The sequence below is a fragment of the Podarcis erhardii genome (assembly GCF_964252035.2).
Source record: "Podarcis erhardii genome assembly, chromosome: 5".
Lineage (NCBI taxonomy): Eukaryota > Metazoa > Chordata > Lepidosauria > Squamata > Lacertidae > Podarcis > Podarcis erhardii.
Window position 1 is genome coordinate 45,080,977 of NC_138509.1, and position 19,388 is coordinate 45,100,364.

The 19,388-nt window shown below is 41.4% G+C and overlaps 1 protein-coding gene across 2 annotated transcripts in view; it reads right to left on the bottom strand.

Annotated features, from left to right (window-relative positions):
- LHPP (phospholysine phosphohistidine inorganic pyrophosphate phosphatase) overlaps positions 1–18,149 on the bottom strand; it is a 117,648-nt gene extending 99,499 nt beyond the window's left edge. The window contains exons 1-2 of one of the 2 annotated variants that reach the window (XR_014157008.1): positions 17,972–18,149; positions 3,671–3,858 (exon numbers count right to left, since the gene is read on the bottom strand). Coding sequence is in view for 1 of the 2 variants with exons in the window: in XM_081863783.1 (XP_081719909.1) it covers positions 3,671–3,858; positions 17,972–18,144 (361 nt within the window). In the remaining variant the exon portion in view is untranslated. The remainder of the gene's footprint in view (positions 1–3,670; positions 3,859–17,971) is intronic. The other variant, XM_081863783.1, reaches the window with a different exon arrangement.
- Between the last annotated feature and the right edge of the window lie 1,239 nt (positions 18,150–19,388).

Consider the following 19,388-nt stretch of genomic DNA (forward strand, 5'->3'; position numbering starts at 1 on the left):
TCATTTGGAATGAACTTGACACCCCAAAGTTGCAGCTCAGCATTTTTGTTATGTTTTTGGATGAAACCGAAGAACAAAAGTGTACATCAACTGTATTTCCAAAAGTGACTCTTTTGAATGACAAGGCAAATTGGCATATCTGAAACCGTGGTCTTGATGGTGAAGAAGAAGAATTCAAGTTCTAAAAATGATGCTCAAATTAGAACTACTGTTGTATCAAGCCCAAACAAAAGCTCTGGAGAAATTTTATAGGTTGAGGGTCTGCATTACATTAATAAATGTATCAGTTGGATGATCAGACTTTTTACCTCTTCAAACCCTTTTTTCTCCTCTGTAGCAATATGGCCTTTCTAGGACACCTTAGTGCCAAGAGCCCTGCACTGCTGCAAACATGAATGAGCTTTTGTGTGTCGAGGTCCCCAGGGCCACCCCAATGACTCACACATCACACAGAATTTTTTGTTTAAGATTTTTGGCATAATTTTGGCCACAACTTTATTGAAATACAAATTTGTGAGTGGTTGCTTAGGCATTGGTTGCGACTATCTGCCCCCACCATGGGGGACAGACTGACATTCCACACAATGCGAAAGTCAGAATAGGGGAATACGCTTGGGGGTAACGCGGAGCAGGGAACCTGCCCTCACCCCAATTGCAACCAGGAGCTCATTGCTATGGCCCGAGGCCCCTTGACAGAGTGGACAAGCAATAGTTAGCCCCCAATTCCTTTAACGGAATCCCTTGCAGCAGCAGCATTAGAGGGGCAGGCACTCAACCTACCAAGGGCAGGCACTCAACCACTTCCCCTCAACCAACCAAACCATAAACCAATGCCTAACCGCAACCTTACAAGTTGTGACGATTTGCTACGCGGTAGGCAAAAACCAAATGGCCCCAGCCAATCAGCCAGATGGGGAAAAAAATTCCTACCAGGCCCCTGCCCCAAGAGCAGACGACCCCATGACAGGCATAGCAAGGTCAAAGCGAACAACCCTAGGACTTCCGGGTTGGTGCCTCCGGTAATGGTGGAATTCCTCTGATTGGGAGGAATTTGCCCTGTGGGAATTTGGGTCTGGCCGCCACGGCGAAGGCGGAGACCCGCAAAAAATCACAGGCGGGAGAAGCCTGTGAGCGTGGGATTCGGCGGGCACCTTTTGCGCCTCCCCTACTCGCGGGGAAACCCCGGTTTCGGGGATACGGAGCGATGTGGGGTGAGCAGCGCGGTGCTTCAAATCGTCTGCTTTTTCCACATAGCGAAGCCGCATAGCTGTTGCCGGAGAGCACTGACTTTTTCCTGTGGACAATTTGATTCTAAAGTAACTACCCATGAGTAGAGCTGAGGCGGGAAAATTGGATTTTAAACGTCTAATCTGGTATCGTAACGGGGAGGTTCAATACAGGAAGTCCGCCTTCCCCTTTTGTAAATAGACTGAAGCAATGAGGCTGCAAGCTGAAGTCTTGGAAAGCCTATTGTAAAAGACTAAATTTCCATCTGTAAAGAACATTAAGGGCTTCATGCTGTTTAATAAAGTAAACCCTTTATTTTTATAAATACCATATTAGGTTAAGGTCTAGTTAACTACAATAACAATTTTTCCATTTTTTGTAACGTTCTGTCTTGTTTTCAACATGGGTACTATTTATTGTTTCTTCTTCTTTCGTATCTTATCAAAGAAAAAGTACAAGTAAACCTTTCTGCTGTCCCCCACAAAATTTATTAGAGGTTCCCCATCCCATCTCTCCAAAGGCCACTTTACTTCATCTCCACCCTCTTCAAGAAAACAGATGGGATCAAAAGGTTCAGCACAACACTAAATGAAATACATTTTACTGGAAAATACAATATGCCCAATATGTTTGGACATAGCAAGTAGATAAGCAGCTTTTCACCCAGGCAGTCATTACAAGACAACATGTTTGGAATGAATCCCTGCAGAGATTATGATAAAACAGAACAGATAACAACTTTCTCATTAACCGTTTCCTCATTTTAGGTTGTGGTTACACAGAAAGGGACATAATTGCATCCTCCAATATTCCCCTCCCCTTTCAGTATCATTTTGAGGCTCTGCCTTTTTTATTCCCTCACCTTTCGTTTCCTCAGTTAATGCTGCCGCCCCTTCTTTCCCTGCCTGATCTTGATGGCAACCTCTTCCTTCATCTCTGCACTTTCACCCTGGCACCTCTTCATCCACAATTCCCAAACACTGTTCTCTCAAGGAGCACATAGGCATAAGATCTTGAGAAGTCTAGTCAGAAACAGAGTCAAACATTACTGCACTTATTATTAGGTTGAGGGGTTGCTCTCGAGTGAAATCCCATGAGCACCCTGGTCGATCCAGATGTTAAGACAACCCAATTGTTGTAACGTAAGAGACTAAGGCCATGTGCATCAACTACAACCATGTTGTTGTTTAATCTCCTGAGCCAGATCAATCAAGTTTTTTATTTCCAGCTGCATAGACCAGACACAGCCATCTGCTGGAGGGGCCAGCTGAGCCCTCAGACCTCAACTTTAGTGATTTTATCACAGGAAAAGGAAGGGCAATCCTAGCCCATGGCTGGACATGGAAGCTGGTTTCATGAGCATAGCTAGGGAAATCAGGACCACAAAGAAGACAAGAAAGGACAAGATCTAGGACCCATGACCCAAGTCAGGTCTTGAAACAACAGCCAAGAGGTAGGCGTGGCCAGGATGAGGAACTGTGGACAGGTACTGGGCTCATGTAAAAAAGCACACCCTGAGTAACAAGGCATGGGTGTGCTAAAGATAAAATGAGAGACCAAAAGATTCAGGGGGGAAGAGCTCTCTGTGAAGAACAGCTGTTACACTGTCCTATTAAACATTAACCAGCCTGCCAATAGACTTCCTAGCGAGGATGGGGCACTAAAATAAGACTGGGGCCAGTGAGGCCAAAGCAGATAAATTAGTCTCTGCTGTGCTTCGTTCCAAGTGCAGAAGAAAGTGACTTGCCATCCTCAGGAACCTCTGTCACTGGTGTGGAAAATGCACTTAGGTGATACACAGGGCACACTGTGTTAGATCTCGAAGCTGAAAGTCAGAACATGGAAGCGTCTTCCTATGATGGTAAGCAAAAACACCAGCTCCCTAGATATTCAGCTTGCCAGGTCCACGTGGAAGCAGCTTGATAGCAAAACAAGAATATATGCTATTGTGATGTTACAGAAAGCAAAAACGATGTTTTCTAATTTCAAGATAAATTGTATGTTCTGTAAATTTTACCTCAATGGTTCTCCTTCCCTGTTATTCCCAGTTCAAGAAGGTGGTTGGATAAGGTGCAGAAGAAAAGTAACTACTAATGCTGCTCATCAAACACTTGTGCAAGACTACTGCAAGACTTCACACAGTCCGATAATAATTAGGCTTTATAGGAGCTGTCATGCTTCTGCAAGAGTTTGCGAACACTCTTGTTGAAGCACATTTTGGGGCTGAGTTTTCATTTCCCTTGAAACACCCTAATGCAAAGTGTAAAACAGCACTACCCTGAGCAGAAGAGGCATTATGCACAAAGGAGTGGAGCTCCTGGATCTAACCCACAGACCTGGAAACATGTATGCCTTGAAATGTCTTCATTCTCACTGCAAAAATAAGACTGCACCACATTGTTATTAACAGCAAGTGTGTACAAAGCATTAAACACTAACAGACCATCATGTACAAGCAGGTGTGGCCTCAGGTTGCGTTCCTTTAGGATTCGGCATGCTGCTGGTGCTGGAGCAGTGACTTCATCCACCTCAATGTCAAAGCCCAGATGTTGCAACTTTCCTACAAACTTGTCTCGCGTAGCTTGAGTTTCATTGGTGCAGAACTGCAGCTTAAGACCAGATGTCTTGATCCTGACAGAGCAAAACGGTAAGACATTAAATCAATCAGCGACAGAATTCAGAATTTATATAAATGAGAAGATGAGAGGAATGTATTACAAACTCATATGTAAAGAGTCAGATTATTATGTTGTTTGCATTCATATATATATATATATATATAGGAGAACCAAACAGATTATTATGTTGTTTGCATTCATATATATATATATATATATATATATATATATATATATATATATATGAGAACCAAACAGTATCCGTCTAAATCTTGGTGATGCAACTTTCTGGCTCCATCTATAGATTATATAGGGAGGGATACAACCCACTGGGGATTATTTCCAAGTAAACATAAACTCAAATGTAAACTTGTGCTATAAGAACTTCACAGTTGGCAAGCACCTCAAAATGGCACCTGAATACCATTTTGATTGTGAAAATAAAGGCATTTCAAACAAAGTATGGGAACCCGTGTAGGACCAAGCTAGCCCAAAAGAAAATTTAGTTGAGAATGTTTTATAATATAGCTAGATAGTACATGACACCGGGGTGGGGGTGGGGTTTAAAAGGATTTATGCAGAGAAAGATGAATGTTGGAGATATAGACATCATTTCTTATTCAGAATGGTTAATATTTTTTGTATACAAATATTAATAAAGGTTAAGAATAGAACAGGTATAAAAATTTCATTGGACCATATAAGTGACATTAGTATTCCAGCATTTTGGGGGGTGGGGTGGGGGGAGATGCAGAGGTAACAAAACCATTGGTTTGGTAAATGTTGGAATAAATGTTGAGCATTTTTTTAACATTAGTAAAGATTCCCTTAAAGGGTTAAATTAATGAAGAGTTATGTTCAATTTCATAAAAGATGAAACAATAATGGGTGACCTAAACCTACCAGGGCTGCAGGAAGCCATCACAGAGTAGTGGAGCTACACTGCACACACAACCCAATTGTTCACACTGGCCAGGGCAGAAAAAGCCGGGCAAGGAATCCTGTTGTTTTTTATGCCACATCATAGGCTGATGCAGCAAACAAGCCTGCACTTCCACCTACCCACAGCTTGAGGGGTTCATTAAGGAGCTCTGCAGTGGTAGAGCTGAGCAAAGCTAGATGGAAGAATATATCTGCCTCGTTCAACAGCAGATCAGGGGTGGGTTGCTCTGCCCAGTATACAATTTTTTGTTGATAAGATTGAAGAATGGTTGGTATATTTACTTATATCTGTTAATATTAGGTTTGTAAAGGATGTGGAATTTGTATGCTGAAGTATGTATATAATGATATTAAATAATAAAAAAATAAGAGAGTGTGGAAATAAGATGATTTTTCAAAGAGGTCAAAATCCATACCTTTTGTATTAAGGATAACATATTAAGTAAATTCAAGCAAAATATATCTATCAGAAGCAATTCTGAAAAATGTGGTCCTATGCCAGGAGCGGGAGGGAGGGGGCACGACACACACATCTTATGACCATTTAAAATGTCCAAAGATGTCGTCTCCATAATCATTCTTTTGGCATTATTTGTCTTTCCTAATCATAGGTATGTGAATTATCAATTACACTTAGTGGTTAATTGCCCTTCATAAAGATAGCTTTTCCATTTTAAATTAGGCAGTTAATATATTGTAACTAATAGCATCCACTTGTACATTATAAATATATCTTCATTGATTGCAGCAACGAATGTGAGAATCACTCATGGGCTAATGAAGCAATTGAGGTAAAGAAGTGCAGCGTGTACCCAGGGAATAATTACTGTTAATGAATTATGATGTGACCTTCTCAGAACAATGAACAATTGGTGTGACAGTTAGATGACAGTACTTCACATCTGTTATTCCAAATATAGTTTACACTAGAGTATAAAAACAAAATAATAATAATAATAATATATTTTAAATCCAGCAAAGCTGTTCAGAGTTAATTCTAGGATTCTAACAATCTAGCTTAAAGAACAACCTGCATTGCCACATATATGAAATAATAACTGTAGGACATGATTAACTCAAACAGCTATTAGGTATGGCTGGCTACTTGAAATGTCAATGAATTTGGGCCAATACACTGTATCAATATGGGAAGGCGGCGAAGAGAGTTACAATCAATGCAGCAATGCTTTGCTTGAGATCATAAGCTTAGGGGCAATTCCAGATGGAAGGTTTGCCAAGTGTCAGGTGTGCTGAACCATAATCAAACAACATGGAGCCTTTGGCGATCTCTTCACTATGAAATAACAGAACTGGTAAAGAAGGCTGAACAACAACTGGAAACGGAATAACAATGGCTGGGTCAAACCTGCACTCAGCCGAGTATCTCCTCTTTGGTGTATTTTCGTTTTCATTTCATTTGGATGTTACCATCCATGACTTAGGAACTGCCCTAAGAGTCCTCCCTAAACATTTATCTGAATTAAGAGAAGGAAAAATGGTTGTAATACAGACATTCAGCATGCACGGAGCTGAACTAGGTCCGCTGACAACTTGTTTTGCAGCAAAGCGCACCAACTTTTTTAAAATCTCTGACACTACCAACATTTTGAGAACATACTCTTCTGACAAGTACAACCACAGAACTGCACAGAAAATCATAGAAGAAAGGTATGTGGGGTTGCACACACCCGTATGACAGAAATGAAGATAAAGAAGTTCCATTGCATCAAGCTTTCTAGGACTGCCAAGACACTTGGTATCTTGACTCCGAGGACCAAACTATGGGAGCTGTAATTTATGTGTCAAGGTTTAAGTAAGAACCATAGGGGTATCTGGGACCACAGAATGAGGGGAGGGGAAGGGGTTAAATTATCCTGAAGCTGTTATTCACCCTGGGAAGTTTCAGGACTGAGCTTTGGCACTGAAAACAGAATGAAAGACTAAATCCTCCTGAGCCCTGGCTCACATAAAATCTGATAGGTAGGCAGCACTGCCAATATTCTTACTGGCACTTGTATGTTTAAGACTGGAAGTTAACCTCTCTTTTCAACCTGTATTACAGAGGTGGGGAACCCCTGGCCCATGGGTTAAACTTGGCACGCAAGGGGGTCCAATTTGGTCTGCGAAGCAATTCCCCCCCCCACACACACACACACTTGCACTCACCAGCTGATGTCACTGATAATGTCAGCTGATGAGTTGGAGAAATAGGGCTTAACTCCGCATTGGCTGCATGCCCTGTTCCCAGCAGGAAACAAGATCACATAGCTATGGCAGCAGGATTTAATCCCCACTCATCAGAGATTAAAGCCCTTTGCAAAAGCACTGTTTGAAGCAGCTAAATATTGCAAAGTGGTATTAATTTACAAGGAATCAATCATTTCTACTACATACTGTGTCCCAGTTTATTGCAATATTCGCGTTGTTGCACTGGTCTGGAACTGAACCCATAATATCTCTGAGGTTTGCCAGTACTCATTATAAACTGAAGTCAGATATAAAGGGGGGGGGATGTATTAAGTCCTACATTTGCAAGTGAATTCACCTTAGCTATTAAGTTTGAATCTTCATTTTGTTTTTGTTTTTTCCAGAAGGCGCAGCAGCAATTTAGAAAATAACAATGCTCTGACAGGATCCCCAGATTTCTCTCTTCTCTCCCACTCCCAACTTGTGTCATAACCTGTATGTCATCTAAAATCAGGGAGGGGTGGGGGAAGAGGGTTTCTATTTTACATACCCATAGGCTGACCCAAAAATATGTTGGCAAGGGCAGTTGGCTAAGACTGTACAAGGTCACTCAGGATGTCCAATAATTGTCCTAACACTTTACCTGTTATGGCACAATAATGAGAGCTTTTTTTCATTATTTTCGGGTGAATGAACCTGGCAGATGCTGACAGCCAGCAGATGTGTAAAGTTCGAGGTGATTTGTAAGGGACCAGCTCATCTGACGCACAGTAATTGCATTGTGGGACATTGTCACTCAGAGTCTTGTCCTGTTCTGTCAGAATGAGGTAAAGGTCAGTTCAAAGAACTGGCATAGCATAAGGGACAGCTCCTCACTGAAATTAAAAATATTTTCATATATCTCCTCATACCACACCCATAACATGAAGAAACTCAGGGATGTATCTACAGTTATGATGGAAAGGGTGAACTGAGGAACTAGGAAATTTGTTATTGTTGTATATATAAGCAGAGATATACAAGTTGTTTCAAATTCCCACTTGTAGATGTGGTGCTTCATCGTATAGTAATTTTTCTTGGCATAGAAATTCCCTTCACAGAGGTACCTCCAATTACAAACTTAAGCCGTTCCAGAGGTCCGTTTCTAACCCAAAACCACTCATAACATAAGGCGCGCTTTCGCTAATGGCGCCTCCCGCTGCTGGTGCGCTGCCGGTGAGCGACTTCCGCTCGCATCCCAGGGCAAAGTTTGCAACAAGGGGCATCTACTTCCGGGTTAGCGGAGCTCATAACCTGCAGCGTTCACAAGGAGGGTGGTACGTAACACGAGGTTCCACTGTATTTCACACAGTCTCTGACGCTAGGCAAGTCAGAATGACAGCAGGCACTTTCAGATTATTTTCTAGGCCCAGATAATTCTCACTGCCTAAACTTCCGTTTCCCTAGCCTGTTAGCTTCCACTTATGATACTGCCTCATATACTTCACTAGCCCGCAGTGCAATGAAAATATTGACAAAGGTTCAGATTTTAAAAGGAGTGCTATTTAAGACCCAGAAATCTATGGGAGACACACAACGAGTTCAAAATTTGGTTGACAGTTGATATTATGATTATAAACATTATCCTGTTCCAGATATAAGCATCAGGCTATGCTTCTGTTTCACATGCTCCCCATTCCTTCATGTCTTCCAATTTTCTCTCTTGTTCCCTCGTTCATGACAAACCATTATTTCCTCTTAACCAAAACAGGAAACCCACTTTAAACTATGATAAACTATGGTTTACAGGTGGTAAAATATGTTTTGCAGAAATGACAGTTTGCCTGATTTGGATGTTTTGTCGAGCTGCTGTTTGCAATGAACCAGGAATTCAGGGAGAATCTGAGTGTTTAAGAGAAGGAAGGAGCCCAAAATACAACTCCAACAGCCATTTGTGTCTGAACTAGTTAATTTTCAGCATTATGTATTCTGTGCATTTCAGTGTATTGAGACTTCCATACTTGTTAAAAAAGAATTTAAGGTTTGTTTGGGGTGAGAGAGAGAGAGAGAGAGAGAGAGAGAGAGAGAGAGAGATTAGCAGAAGCAGTTTCTCAAAGTTTGCATCATAGAAGGAAATTAGTTTTCTTATGTCACAGTGAACCTCCCCACAAAGTGTGCTTCTTGATTATCAGATATACATGTATTTCCGCAAGGCTGAAATTCGAGTCTGGCAACAAGCAGTGTTAAACCAGAAGCACCTGTCAATCATGTGTTGCTCACTTATGGAAACCCCCTTCTATCAAGATAGAGACTCTGCAAGATTCTTCAGGCTGAGCATTCCCTTGTCAGAGCAACAGAACAATTTTACTTCAAAGGAACTTACTGCAAATTCATCAACATTATTTATATCCCTGGGTCTTCAAGTAATCATTAATGATGCCATTAACAGAATGCAAGTGGGCTCCCGGTCTATTACCAGCTACTAAGGACAGTTCAGCAGGTCCAGCACCCCCCATCATAGACTGAAGTCATCAAAATCTATCTATCAAATTATGATAAGCAAAGCCACAATTCTAGGCAAATGAGGAAATACTAGCACAAAGAATATTGGAATGTTTCTGTAGATTATCAACACTCCTACTTCTACAAACATTATAAGGAAGCGTTCTGTTATTTACTGAGCTACACCAAAAAATGACAGTAATGTAATTGCTTTGATCTTTATTATCTCTCTTTAAAAGGACTTCGGCATCCTCCTACTTTCACAGTCCTTTTCCATATTATCTCAACCCTGGCAACCTTAAGTTACAATGTTTTATTTCCTTTTTATGCTCTCTTGTCTTTGCTCAAAACTTTCATCTGTTAAGTTCTCGCTTACGTTCAGAGGCGATGCCCTCCTTTCCTTTCATCTACTTTGTGGTCTTTCCTTAGGCACCTTCTCATTTTCCAATATTTTTAAAGAAAAGGAAGGCCAAAAAGGAGCAGGAAAGATAGTTGGTAGATATATAACAGAAACTTGCAGCAAAAAAAAAAAGGTGAGTTGTGTCAAGCTCATGTACAGCAAGAAGGCAAGAGGGTCAGTATTACTATGTGAGGGAGAAAACTGGGCCACCCTAGAGGGTGATTTTTAATGAGTATGGTTGTATAACCGAACAGCAAAAGGATGCCAGTTAACAAAAGTAGAATACAGCTCTCAGAAAGAAGCAAAACCACACACCCAGGAAGCAATGAATAATTAGATAGCAACACAGATAGTTGGGGCACTGGGGCAGACTAGAGCTACGTTATCCAACAGCAATTCAATACCAGTGTCGTGAACGTTATAGGTCTTCAAAGCTAAAGGAGCAAGTTCATCAGGTTCAGCAAAGGTTGGAGCAACAGAAGGGCAACTGAGATGATACCTAACTCCATAACAAGAAAATTAGACAAAAAACAAGTAGCAAGCTAAAATCTTGATCCTTTTTTTTTTTTTTTGCTTGTTTGTTTGCTTGTTTTTGCTTTTCTACACAGGTTGACACCTAAATATTTGGGATCCCTGGGAACCAAAAATAATATACCCTGCATAAATTAACTATAGCCACTGGCAGGAGTGGGGTGGGGAGAATCCCACTCATATTTTTGAGAGATAAACAGATGAAGAGCCAAGCAGCCAGAGTTTGAAGCTACATCAAAAGCTAGCAGGCATGCAACTGGTGACAATAAAAAAACCACATTGTTCGGCTCTAGTTAGCATGCATAGCTCTGTCCAACAGTATTGGGCCCTCAATCCTATTCTTCTAATTCAAAGCCTAAAACTAGTAGCCTTGGGGTTCTATCATCTATTAACGCAAGTGACGGATTAAATGTTCACCAATTAGCCCTCTGATCTTTGAGACTGATAGCACAGTAATTGAGATCTGATTGCAAGTTGAAATTGCATGAAAAAGGCTCATCTGTAAAGGCATTGAGAGCTTTTCCTTCCTTGATTATCCCAAAGACACCTATGAACCTTTGTAGTTCAGCTATTAATTAATTAGCTGTACAGTCCTGGAAATAAATTTATTTGCCATTACTACTATACTGAGCTGCTTTAATCACAACATTTTTATGGGCAATATAATCCAGTAATCATATTACAGTGGCCTTTGTTTCATACTGATGGATAGTTAACGGTTTGCCTTTGAAGTCACTAATTATCATCTATAAAAGCCAATCAAGCCAATCAAATCCAATACAACACTTCCACTGTGAAATCATTATTATACTTCGTATATAAAGAACATCTGTTGGTAAACAATTAACTTGAGACTAACAGAAAGGAAGCAATTCTTTGCTTCATTTTAACAAGGCCTTACAACTAGAATTAAAGTGGATGGTTCAGTCGGCTTCATACCTTTTTTAAAAGCTGTGAAGTTACCATGATTCTACAAGCACACACACACTCTCTCTCTATATATATGGTATTTTGTGTCCATTTCTTTGGGGATCATAATATTGCAAGGATGGTTTTATCCTCTAGTATACATTATTTTTTAAAAGGTCTTATAGGGGAAACAGAACTATGAACTACTGCCTGTTTTAACAGATGATTTACTAATTGGGGCTAGCAAAAAAACTGCTTTACTGTCATGATATGGCAGCAAACTGCTTTGACCTTACTTGGGGATTCATGCTACAAGAGCACAGATCCTCTGGTTAGAAGAAAATGTCGGGGCAATGCAGGGGTCTGTAAATTGAGTAAAAAGGCACTGGAATGGAAATGTAGCATTTTGAATTCTCAGCTTTGTCAGTGATCAGAAATATCATGGTGGTATAATGTCTCTGAACGAGTCATGTGTAGTCGGCCTTCCCTTGCCCTAGTTTTAAACATGAAAATGGAAAGCCATAGCGTATTGGAGCCACATTGGTTACGCAAATGGAAAAGCAAACTGGGACATGTTGGTGCATTTATGTTTTTAGTACCTTTTTTGTATGGAAGAGTCTCCTTGCATACAACTCGTATGTGCATTTCCAATGCTTCAGTGATTATTGTTATAAAAAACATTGTTCCCTAACTTAGGGGATAAGATATATGGGATGGAAAGAGAGGGTAAAAAGGTGGGATCATATAGCTAATGTGCCTTGTCTTAGAACTGTTGCATTTATTGAGAGTGTGTCAGAATATATCAAATTAAAATAATTAATGTTAAGATTTAAAATATAGAATAACATGAAAGTACTTGGCCTCAATATACAAGAAGTGTAGCTATTTTATCTACCTAAAAAAAAGCAGCTTGATGTGTCAGCATCACCAATCACTGCCACTCACAGAAACTAGCAGATGCCACTGCAAATGTCTATTTCACATGCACCTCAAGCAGGGTCTTTGTAGACCTGCTTGCAGGATCATCTGTACTGGCTCCCTGCAACCCGCCCCTACATACTGAATTGTTTTACAATTCCAATTCTGCTAGGTTCCCTGGCAATCCTGCCCTTGTAAGACTCTGCAGGTATCTTATTCTAACAGGACTGTCCAGCTGCTCCACCGCCTCATGATGCCCAAGATTTCCGTTCCTCTTTTAAAGAGCGCTGTTGAAAGTTGTGCTAACAGATGCCCTATAGTGGCCAAACAACAGGATGTTGTAAATGTCCAACCGCTGTGGGCTTTTCAGATGTATATGCTAATGTATACGCTATCAGCATACAGCTGTAAATGCAAATAACAGGTCTCAGGCGGAGCATGTTTTATTGCTTCTTTAAGCACCTTCTGCATTGTAACTGGCCAACTCCTCACTGGTTGCAACATGAAAAGCAAATCACTTGCCTCATGTTGATGCTGTATAAACCAATCAGGGCAATAATAGCACAGAAGAGAGGAGATGCTATGGCTGATTTGATAAGGGCTTTTAACTAAGATTCTTACTTGTGTCCTTGCCTATTAAAACAATAAAAGTAATTGCTAGCAAGGGCAGAGGATATACGCCCGTGGTCACACTTCATATTAAGTTATAAAAAGTACACAAAGGCTTGCATACTCAACAGATGTTTTGACAAAGTGACAAAACAAGAGTGACTATTTTGGAATGCAACGAGCTATTCTTTGATGACATGTAATCCACTTAACCAAATAAGCTGATGGCCAGCTATAAAAATTATAACATATTAGCACTCGCCCACAGTGTGTTAACTTTTGCAAGCTATACATAAATCAAACCCTAATATGAAATTTCACTCAGCAATTGAAATTTGATTACTCTGGATCATTCTGACAACTGCATGCATCCTGGCATCCATAATTACACTGTGAGAAACAATCCAAGTTATTAGATAAAAGAGCTTTTCTGCAATAAGGATAATGAGGCAAATTCTGTTCTTGGCTGATCAAACGTAAAGAGAAATGTTGCTGTTCAACTTCCAGTTTGGTTTTTCTTTTCCAGCACATGCAACCCTCCATAATTATATATCGGTCTAAACATCACAAAAAGTTAAGTTCCAGAGGATGCATCCTAGGCCCATTTCCCTGGAAGGAAGTCTCACCGAACTCATGGAGACATGTATATGGTTATAGTGTTAGATTGTCCCTCGCCATTTCAAAGCAAACACAGAAACTAAGAAAGGATGGGATGTTTTTAATGCTTCCATCTTATTTTCATAATTAAAGAATTGGCATTTTCTTTATGATGGACTTTAGGCAGTAGACCACAAGCTCTGCTAATTACACATTTCAATTAGTTGTAAGGGAAAGGCTGTTGTTGAAGCAGAAAGAAAAATCTCTCACATGAACTTATACACAAGCACACACACTAACCACACTCCTGAAGCTATATTAAGGTTTATAATTTCACAGGCTATGAAAGAATAAGTTGTCTGAAAGAAATACAGCCACAATGGTGCATGGGAAATTGCAAAGAAGTAGGAAGACTTTCTGTCTTCCAGTGTTGAAATAAAATTCAACTTCCAGTCCAGTTAGCTTTTGTATTAGAATGTACAGGGTTCGGGGTAACCATTTTATCCTTCACCTTAGGCAGCAAAATGTCATAAACCAACCCTGTCCATCCAAGCCTCTTTCCGAACTTTATTTCAATGACTCTCTTACCATTTTCCCATTATAAAGACATGTGACTTCAACCATTTTTTATCTCGTAGGCTAATTGGGAAAGCATGCTCAGGAGAAATTTGCAGTATAGTGACAGGCTACAAGTATGTGGAAGCAATGTGAACAGGCATTATATATATATAACCCAACACTGGCTCCCAGCCACAGAAGATGCAACAGTTATTTTCAGCCTGAGCAAATTTCACTCGCTCTTCTGCTACCGCGGACCTAGCCCAAATGTATTTGACTGTTTGGACTAAACATCCTGGGGACCATCATTAGTTTGCATGTCAAGGCACACTTTGAAGATTCAGGATGGTCTCCCACTCTCCCTTGGGTCAAATAAGCATTGAAGCCAAATTAACTGTTGAAACATACTAATCCCTAATGAACGACTTGGACTCAGAGGCTTCCAGCAATTCAAACAGAATGCCAGCATCGCCCGTTTTGCCTGAAGCCTCTAGTTTTGCTGCCATATCAACCAACATATTTCTGATGTTAAATTACAGCTTAAGTTGTCTGCACAGATTACAGCTCGTAAGAGCTGTAGCATGCACGGCAATGAACAATATGGTTACTATTTTGTAGTCCGACTGAAAAACCACAACAGACACCGAAGCCTAATAGAGACAGCTAAGGTTCCAAGGACAGCACAGACAACTCTTTGGTTTAAACAGTTTGTAATATTCATCCAATTGCGAAGCAGAGAATTAATGTATAGTTCACTGCCTTAATTATGTGAAATAAAGGGCAAAGTCTCCAAGTAAGTATCCACTGTTATTCATGACAGCCTCAATAGATTTTGGTTCTCAGCAAAATAATACAGCACATTTTCCATAACCAACAAAAGCTGTAAAACCAACATTTTCCAAAACCAACAAAAGCAACTTGCACAGTCAGACTACGCAAAATGAGACTGCCACCCTTTTCAGCTGCTACAAACATGGGCAACAATACACGTGAGGGGGTGCAGGAAGCAAGAATGAAGGCACTAACTCCACCCACCCAGTTGCCACTTTTACTGCCTTCCTACTCCTGGAAGGCAGCTGTGTGAAGTGGGGAGCCTTTTGTATCCATGGAGGCTCCCTGCACATTTTGGGTCCATATGTGTAATACCAGAAGAGGCCTTGCATCATACACTACAGCAGTCCCATTTCATTTTTATTTTATTTTATGGATTTTACATGGATTTTCCCACTAACGGAAAATGAAAAGCACACAAAAAATAAACGCAAAACAATACAACGCAATTTTAAGTCAATAGAAATTAAACAAATGCAAAGTAACGGGAAAGCAATCTGCAGAGACAAGAGTCTGGGAAAAGAAAAAGGATTTCTGCCCCTCTCATAATACTAGAATCCAAGGTCATCCAATGAACTCAAACAGCAAGAGATCCAGCACAGGCTTTCAGAGGCATTTCTACATGCAGCGCATAGCTAAACTATGGAATAAGCTACCACAAGATGTGGTTGATGGCCATCAACTTTGACAGCTTTAAAAGGGGATTAGACAAATTCATGGAAGATGAGGATATCCATAGGCACTAGTCATAATAGCTAAAGACTACATTCAGGATCACAAACACAATACCACTTGCTGAAGAACCACAGTGGGAAAGTGCCTTCGCATTGCCCTACTGTTTTGCACATGTTCAAAGAGACCAAATGCAAATTTAGATCAATGAATATATTTAGAATAGATAAAAATTACAAAATATCCAATTTGATTCATTTCTGGTACTTCAAGTGTGGCCCATTTGAGCCAAAAGAAATTTTCTTCCTACCCTGCATGTGAGCATGATTCCTTCCACCAAAGTATCAGGAAATGCCACATTGAGAGACTGAAATAAATGGGAGCTATGAAAGAGCAATTCTAGTAGAAAAGGATCTCTGGTTCTCTAATTGAAAATAATTTGGTGCTCTTGTGCAACTCCAATTGATTGGTCCTCATGAAATGCTAAGTAGCTACAGCTTCAATTGTAGCTACAGCTAAGTAGCTGCAATTAGTGCTTGCTCACACTAAACTACGGTTTGGCTTAGCATTACATGCAAAATAGGTGAATGAGGCTTACTCAACAGAACATACTGGTGGATCGTACCAATTATTTTCCATCAGATAACTCAATAGTTTATTTAAAAGGTTTTATTGTGATTTACACTGTATGTTTTAATGAAATTTTATTATTAATGTAAATTGTCTTGGGAAGTCTATAAGAAAGAAAGAGGGTTTAGTTTACTCACACTCAAGCTTTCACTGATTATCATATGTGGAGTCAGGAGGAAGAATCCTTTCTGGGTAAGCAACCCTGGGTTGGTTGTTGTTTTTCTGACTTTGCCCACTGGGTTGTAGATTGACTTGTTACAGAAGTAATTTCAATGAATTTTTCTGCCACATATTTGTCTGAGATACATAATATTTTGGACTGCATGAATTCATCTGTAGGGGCTTGGTACAAGGGTGATTCCGCACCGCACAGCAAAGGATAACTAGATGGCCCCTGTATGTTCATGATTCTATTTTTCATATTCCTATCAGTGTTAATACTGCCACCCCATTTTCTGTGAAGGAGAAGTAGCCATTATTCTCAGCAGCAATGAATTTTTTGTACCCCCAGGCAGTAAAGAAAGGAATCAACTCAATACTCACTACGCTAGGAAACTCTAACAGGACAAAGATGCCACAATAAGATCACCTGCCTGAGGCGTTTTCTACTTCAAAAAAATATGTTTTTTCCTACAAGCACAACTAGATTTGACAATAGACCTTGTCCTGCCCCCCTTCCCTGTAATTCAAAGTATACTTGAAAATTAAAGTTAATTCTGGATAAATTAACTGCATTTTTACCAGACACTTATTTTTAGGGATAATACCTCAACAGTTAATATATATTTTACAAAACACGTTTTGTTTTCATTTTAATTAGAGAAAACGCTACACTTCGGCTTGCTCATCTGATCTTGTCAATTTTTTAAAAGGTTGTATCTTAATGCTCATTCTGTTTATTAGAAGGAACAGTTTTTAACTGCTTTATGCAACTGTATTTTAAAACGCTAACTGGTTTTTTTTTGGAAAACACTAGAGTTGTAGCGATCAGATTAAAAATAATGGGAGTATAGAAGATATGCAACTTTGATACATTCTCCGTTGTTTTGTTAGCCTATTACAGCAAAAACAAGTCTATTGTAGCACCTTAACAAAGCCTCCTTTGTTGATGCACAAGCTTTCTAAGTTATTTGTAAATGCAGTATACCAGTGTCTGGTGTGCATCATCAGCATTAGCTGACAGAATATGTGGCCATTGCAGCTAAAATGTGTGTGCATGTGTACAGAATGTGTGTCAATCTACTACAACAGCCACTGAGAGCCAACCTGAGGGGGAGATCAGGGGGCAGGACTTCATTCAGTTCAGAGGTTGTGTGGCTCACAGACAATCTTCAGATCCTACCTGTTATATTTTAATGACTTGCCAGCTGTGTGGGAAGGACTGCAGCTCAGTAGCAGAGTTCACGTGTTGCCTACAGAAGGTCCTTGGTTCAACCTGTGGCAACTCCGGGTCAGACAGGGACAGGCTCCCTGCCTGAAACCCTGCCGAGCCACTGCCAGTCAGTGTAGACAGCGCTGAGCTAGATGGAGCCGCTACCTACGTTCCTAAACCAACCAGGGCTGGCAGCCCTGCTCTACAACCGCGCCGAAGGAATCTCGCCTTTTATTTCCCCCTGGCATTTTCCCCCTTTCAAGTGCGAAAAGCAAAGTGCAAAGACGTTCCCTATCTGAACCCCTTTTCTCGCTGAGAAAAAGCACGACTGCAGTGCGCGCCGCCTGTTCCTCCTCACAGCTCCCACAAGGGCTCCGACGTTATAAATGGTTGTACGAGGAGAACAGCTCTCCTGGGGTCTCCAGAGGGAAGGAGTTCTGTGAAGGACAAGAAACTTGCAGCCTGGTGGCTCCGCGGGTCCCCACTTACTTTTTCACTGCTTCTATAGATCCGGGAATGGGGACTCCGCCTCCTTCGCCTCCACTGTCATAAAGCACCCCGCTGATGTCTAGCACCAGCCCCTCCACGCCCGCAAGGTGCTTCCCCCACTCCGCCATCGCCCAGAGCAGCCCGTGCAGCCTGCCCACAACCAGCGCGCACATTCGCCGCCGCCGCCGCCTCCCAAACCCTTCCTGCCCGCCGAGGCGTCTGGGAAATGTAGTCGCCCGCCGACACGGAGGCTGCGAACGGCGCCTTAGGGCCTGCAAGCAGTTACTGGAAGAGTGAGCGCCGCCGACTTGCTTCCGAGTAGACGGGCGTTGATCGGCGCTGCCTGGGACATTGGGGCGGTGGGGGGGGGGCGGGGCTGGTCGTAGAATCACAGAATTCCAGAGTTGGAAAAGTTGCCACCTGTCCTGTATAATACAGGAGCGACTCGCATTTCAATGTAAAATGATTTGCCCTGTATTTTAAGGCTTCTCTGTGTGCCAGGTTAGGGATCCTCTCCAAATGCGTGTGTGTGAAAGGTGATGTACTGGGTAGCAAAGCACTGGGAGATATACAAATCCATGTGTATGGGGCATGTGTGCGTGACAACAAATTCCAGAGAGGCGATCCTGTTAGGCTGCAATAGATTGTAAATGGATTGCTTTGAAGTCGCTTCAGCACCAGGTGAAAAATAATTTGCCCCCTCCCGCCCTGTCCTGTATTTTTGCCAGAACAAAGGTGGCAACCCTAGGATCATCTAGTCCAACCCTCTGCAATACAGGAATATGCAGCTGTCCCTTACGAGGGTCAAACCTGCAACCTGCACCATGCTCTAACCCACTGAGCTAATTGGTGGGCTCATAAGTAGACTTAGTGCTGGCGACAGGTTGTGGAGAATTCTTGGCTGTGGACTAGGGTCCCTGGCAGGAATGCCAGTGTGGTTCAGTGGTTAGAGTGTCAGACCTGGAGAACAGGGTTCACATGTCTCCTTGGCAACGAAGCTCACTGGGCGAGGACAGTCACAACCTCTCAGCTGAACCTACCCCACAGGGTGGTTGTGGGGATTAAATGACCATGTATGGCACCTTGAGCTCCTTGGAGAAAAAGGTGGGATAGAAGTGCAGTAAATAAATGCATGTGGTCGTAGGCAGTTTGCTCAGGTTAGGAGGTACAGACACACACACACACTAATTCCCATCATCCCTGCCCATTGTTCATGCTGCCTACAGCTGATGGGAGTTGGCATCCAAGAATATCTGGAGGGCTACAGCTTCTCCATCCCTGCCTTATGAGATAGAGAGGATGAGAAGAGATGAAAAGGCAGGAACAATTATGGGAAGTGTGGGAAATGATCCAAGAACAGGAACACAGCGAGGCTCACATACCAGCACCACAATTTCAGGATTAACTATGGGCTCAT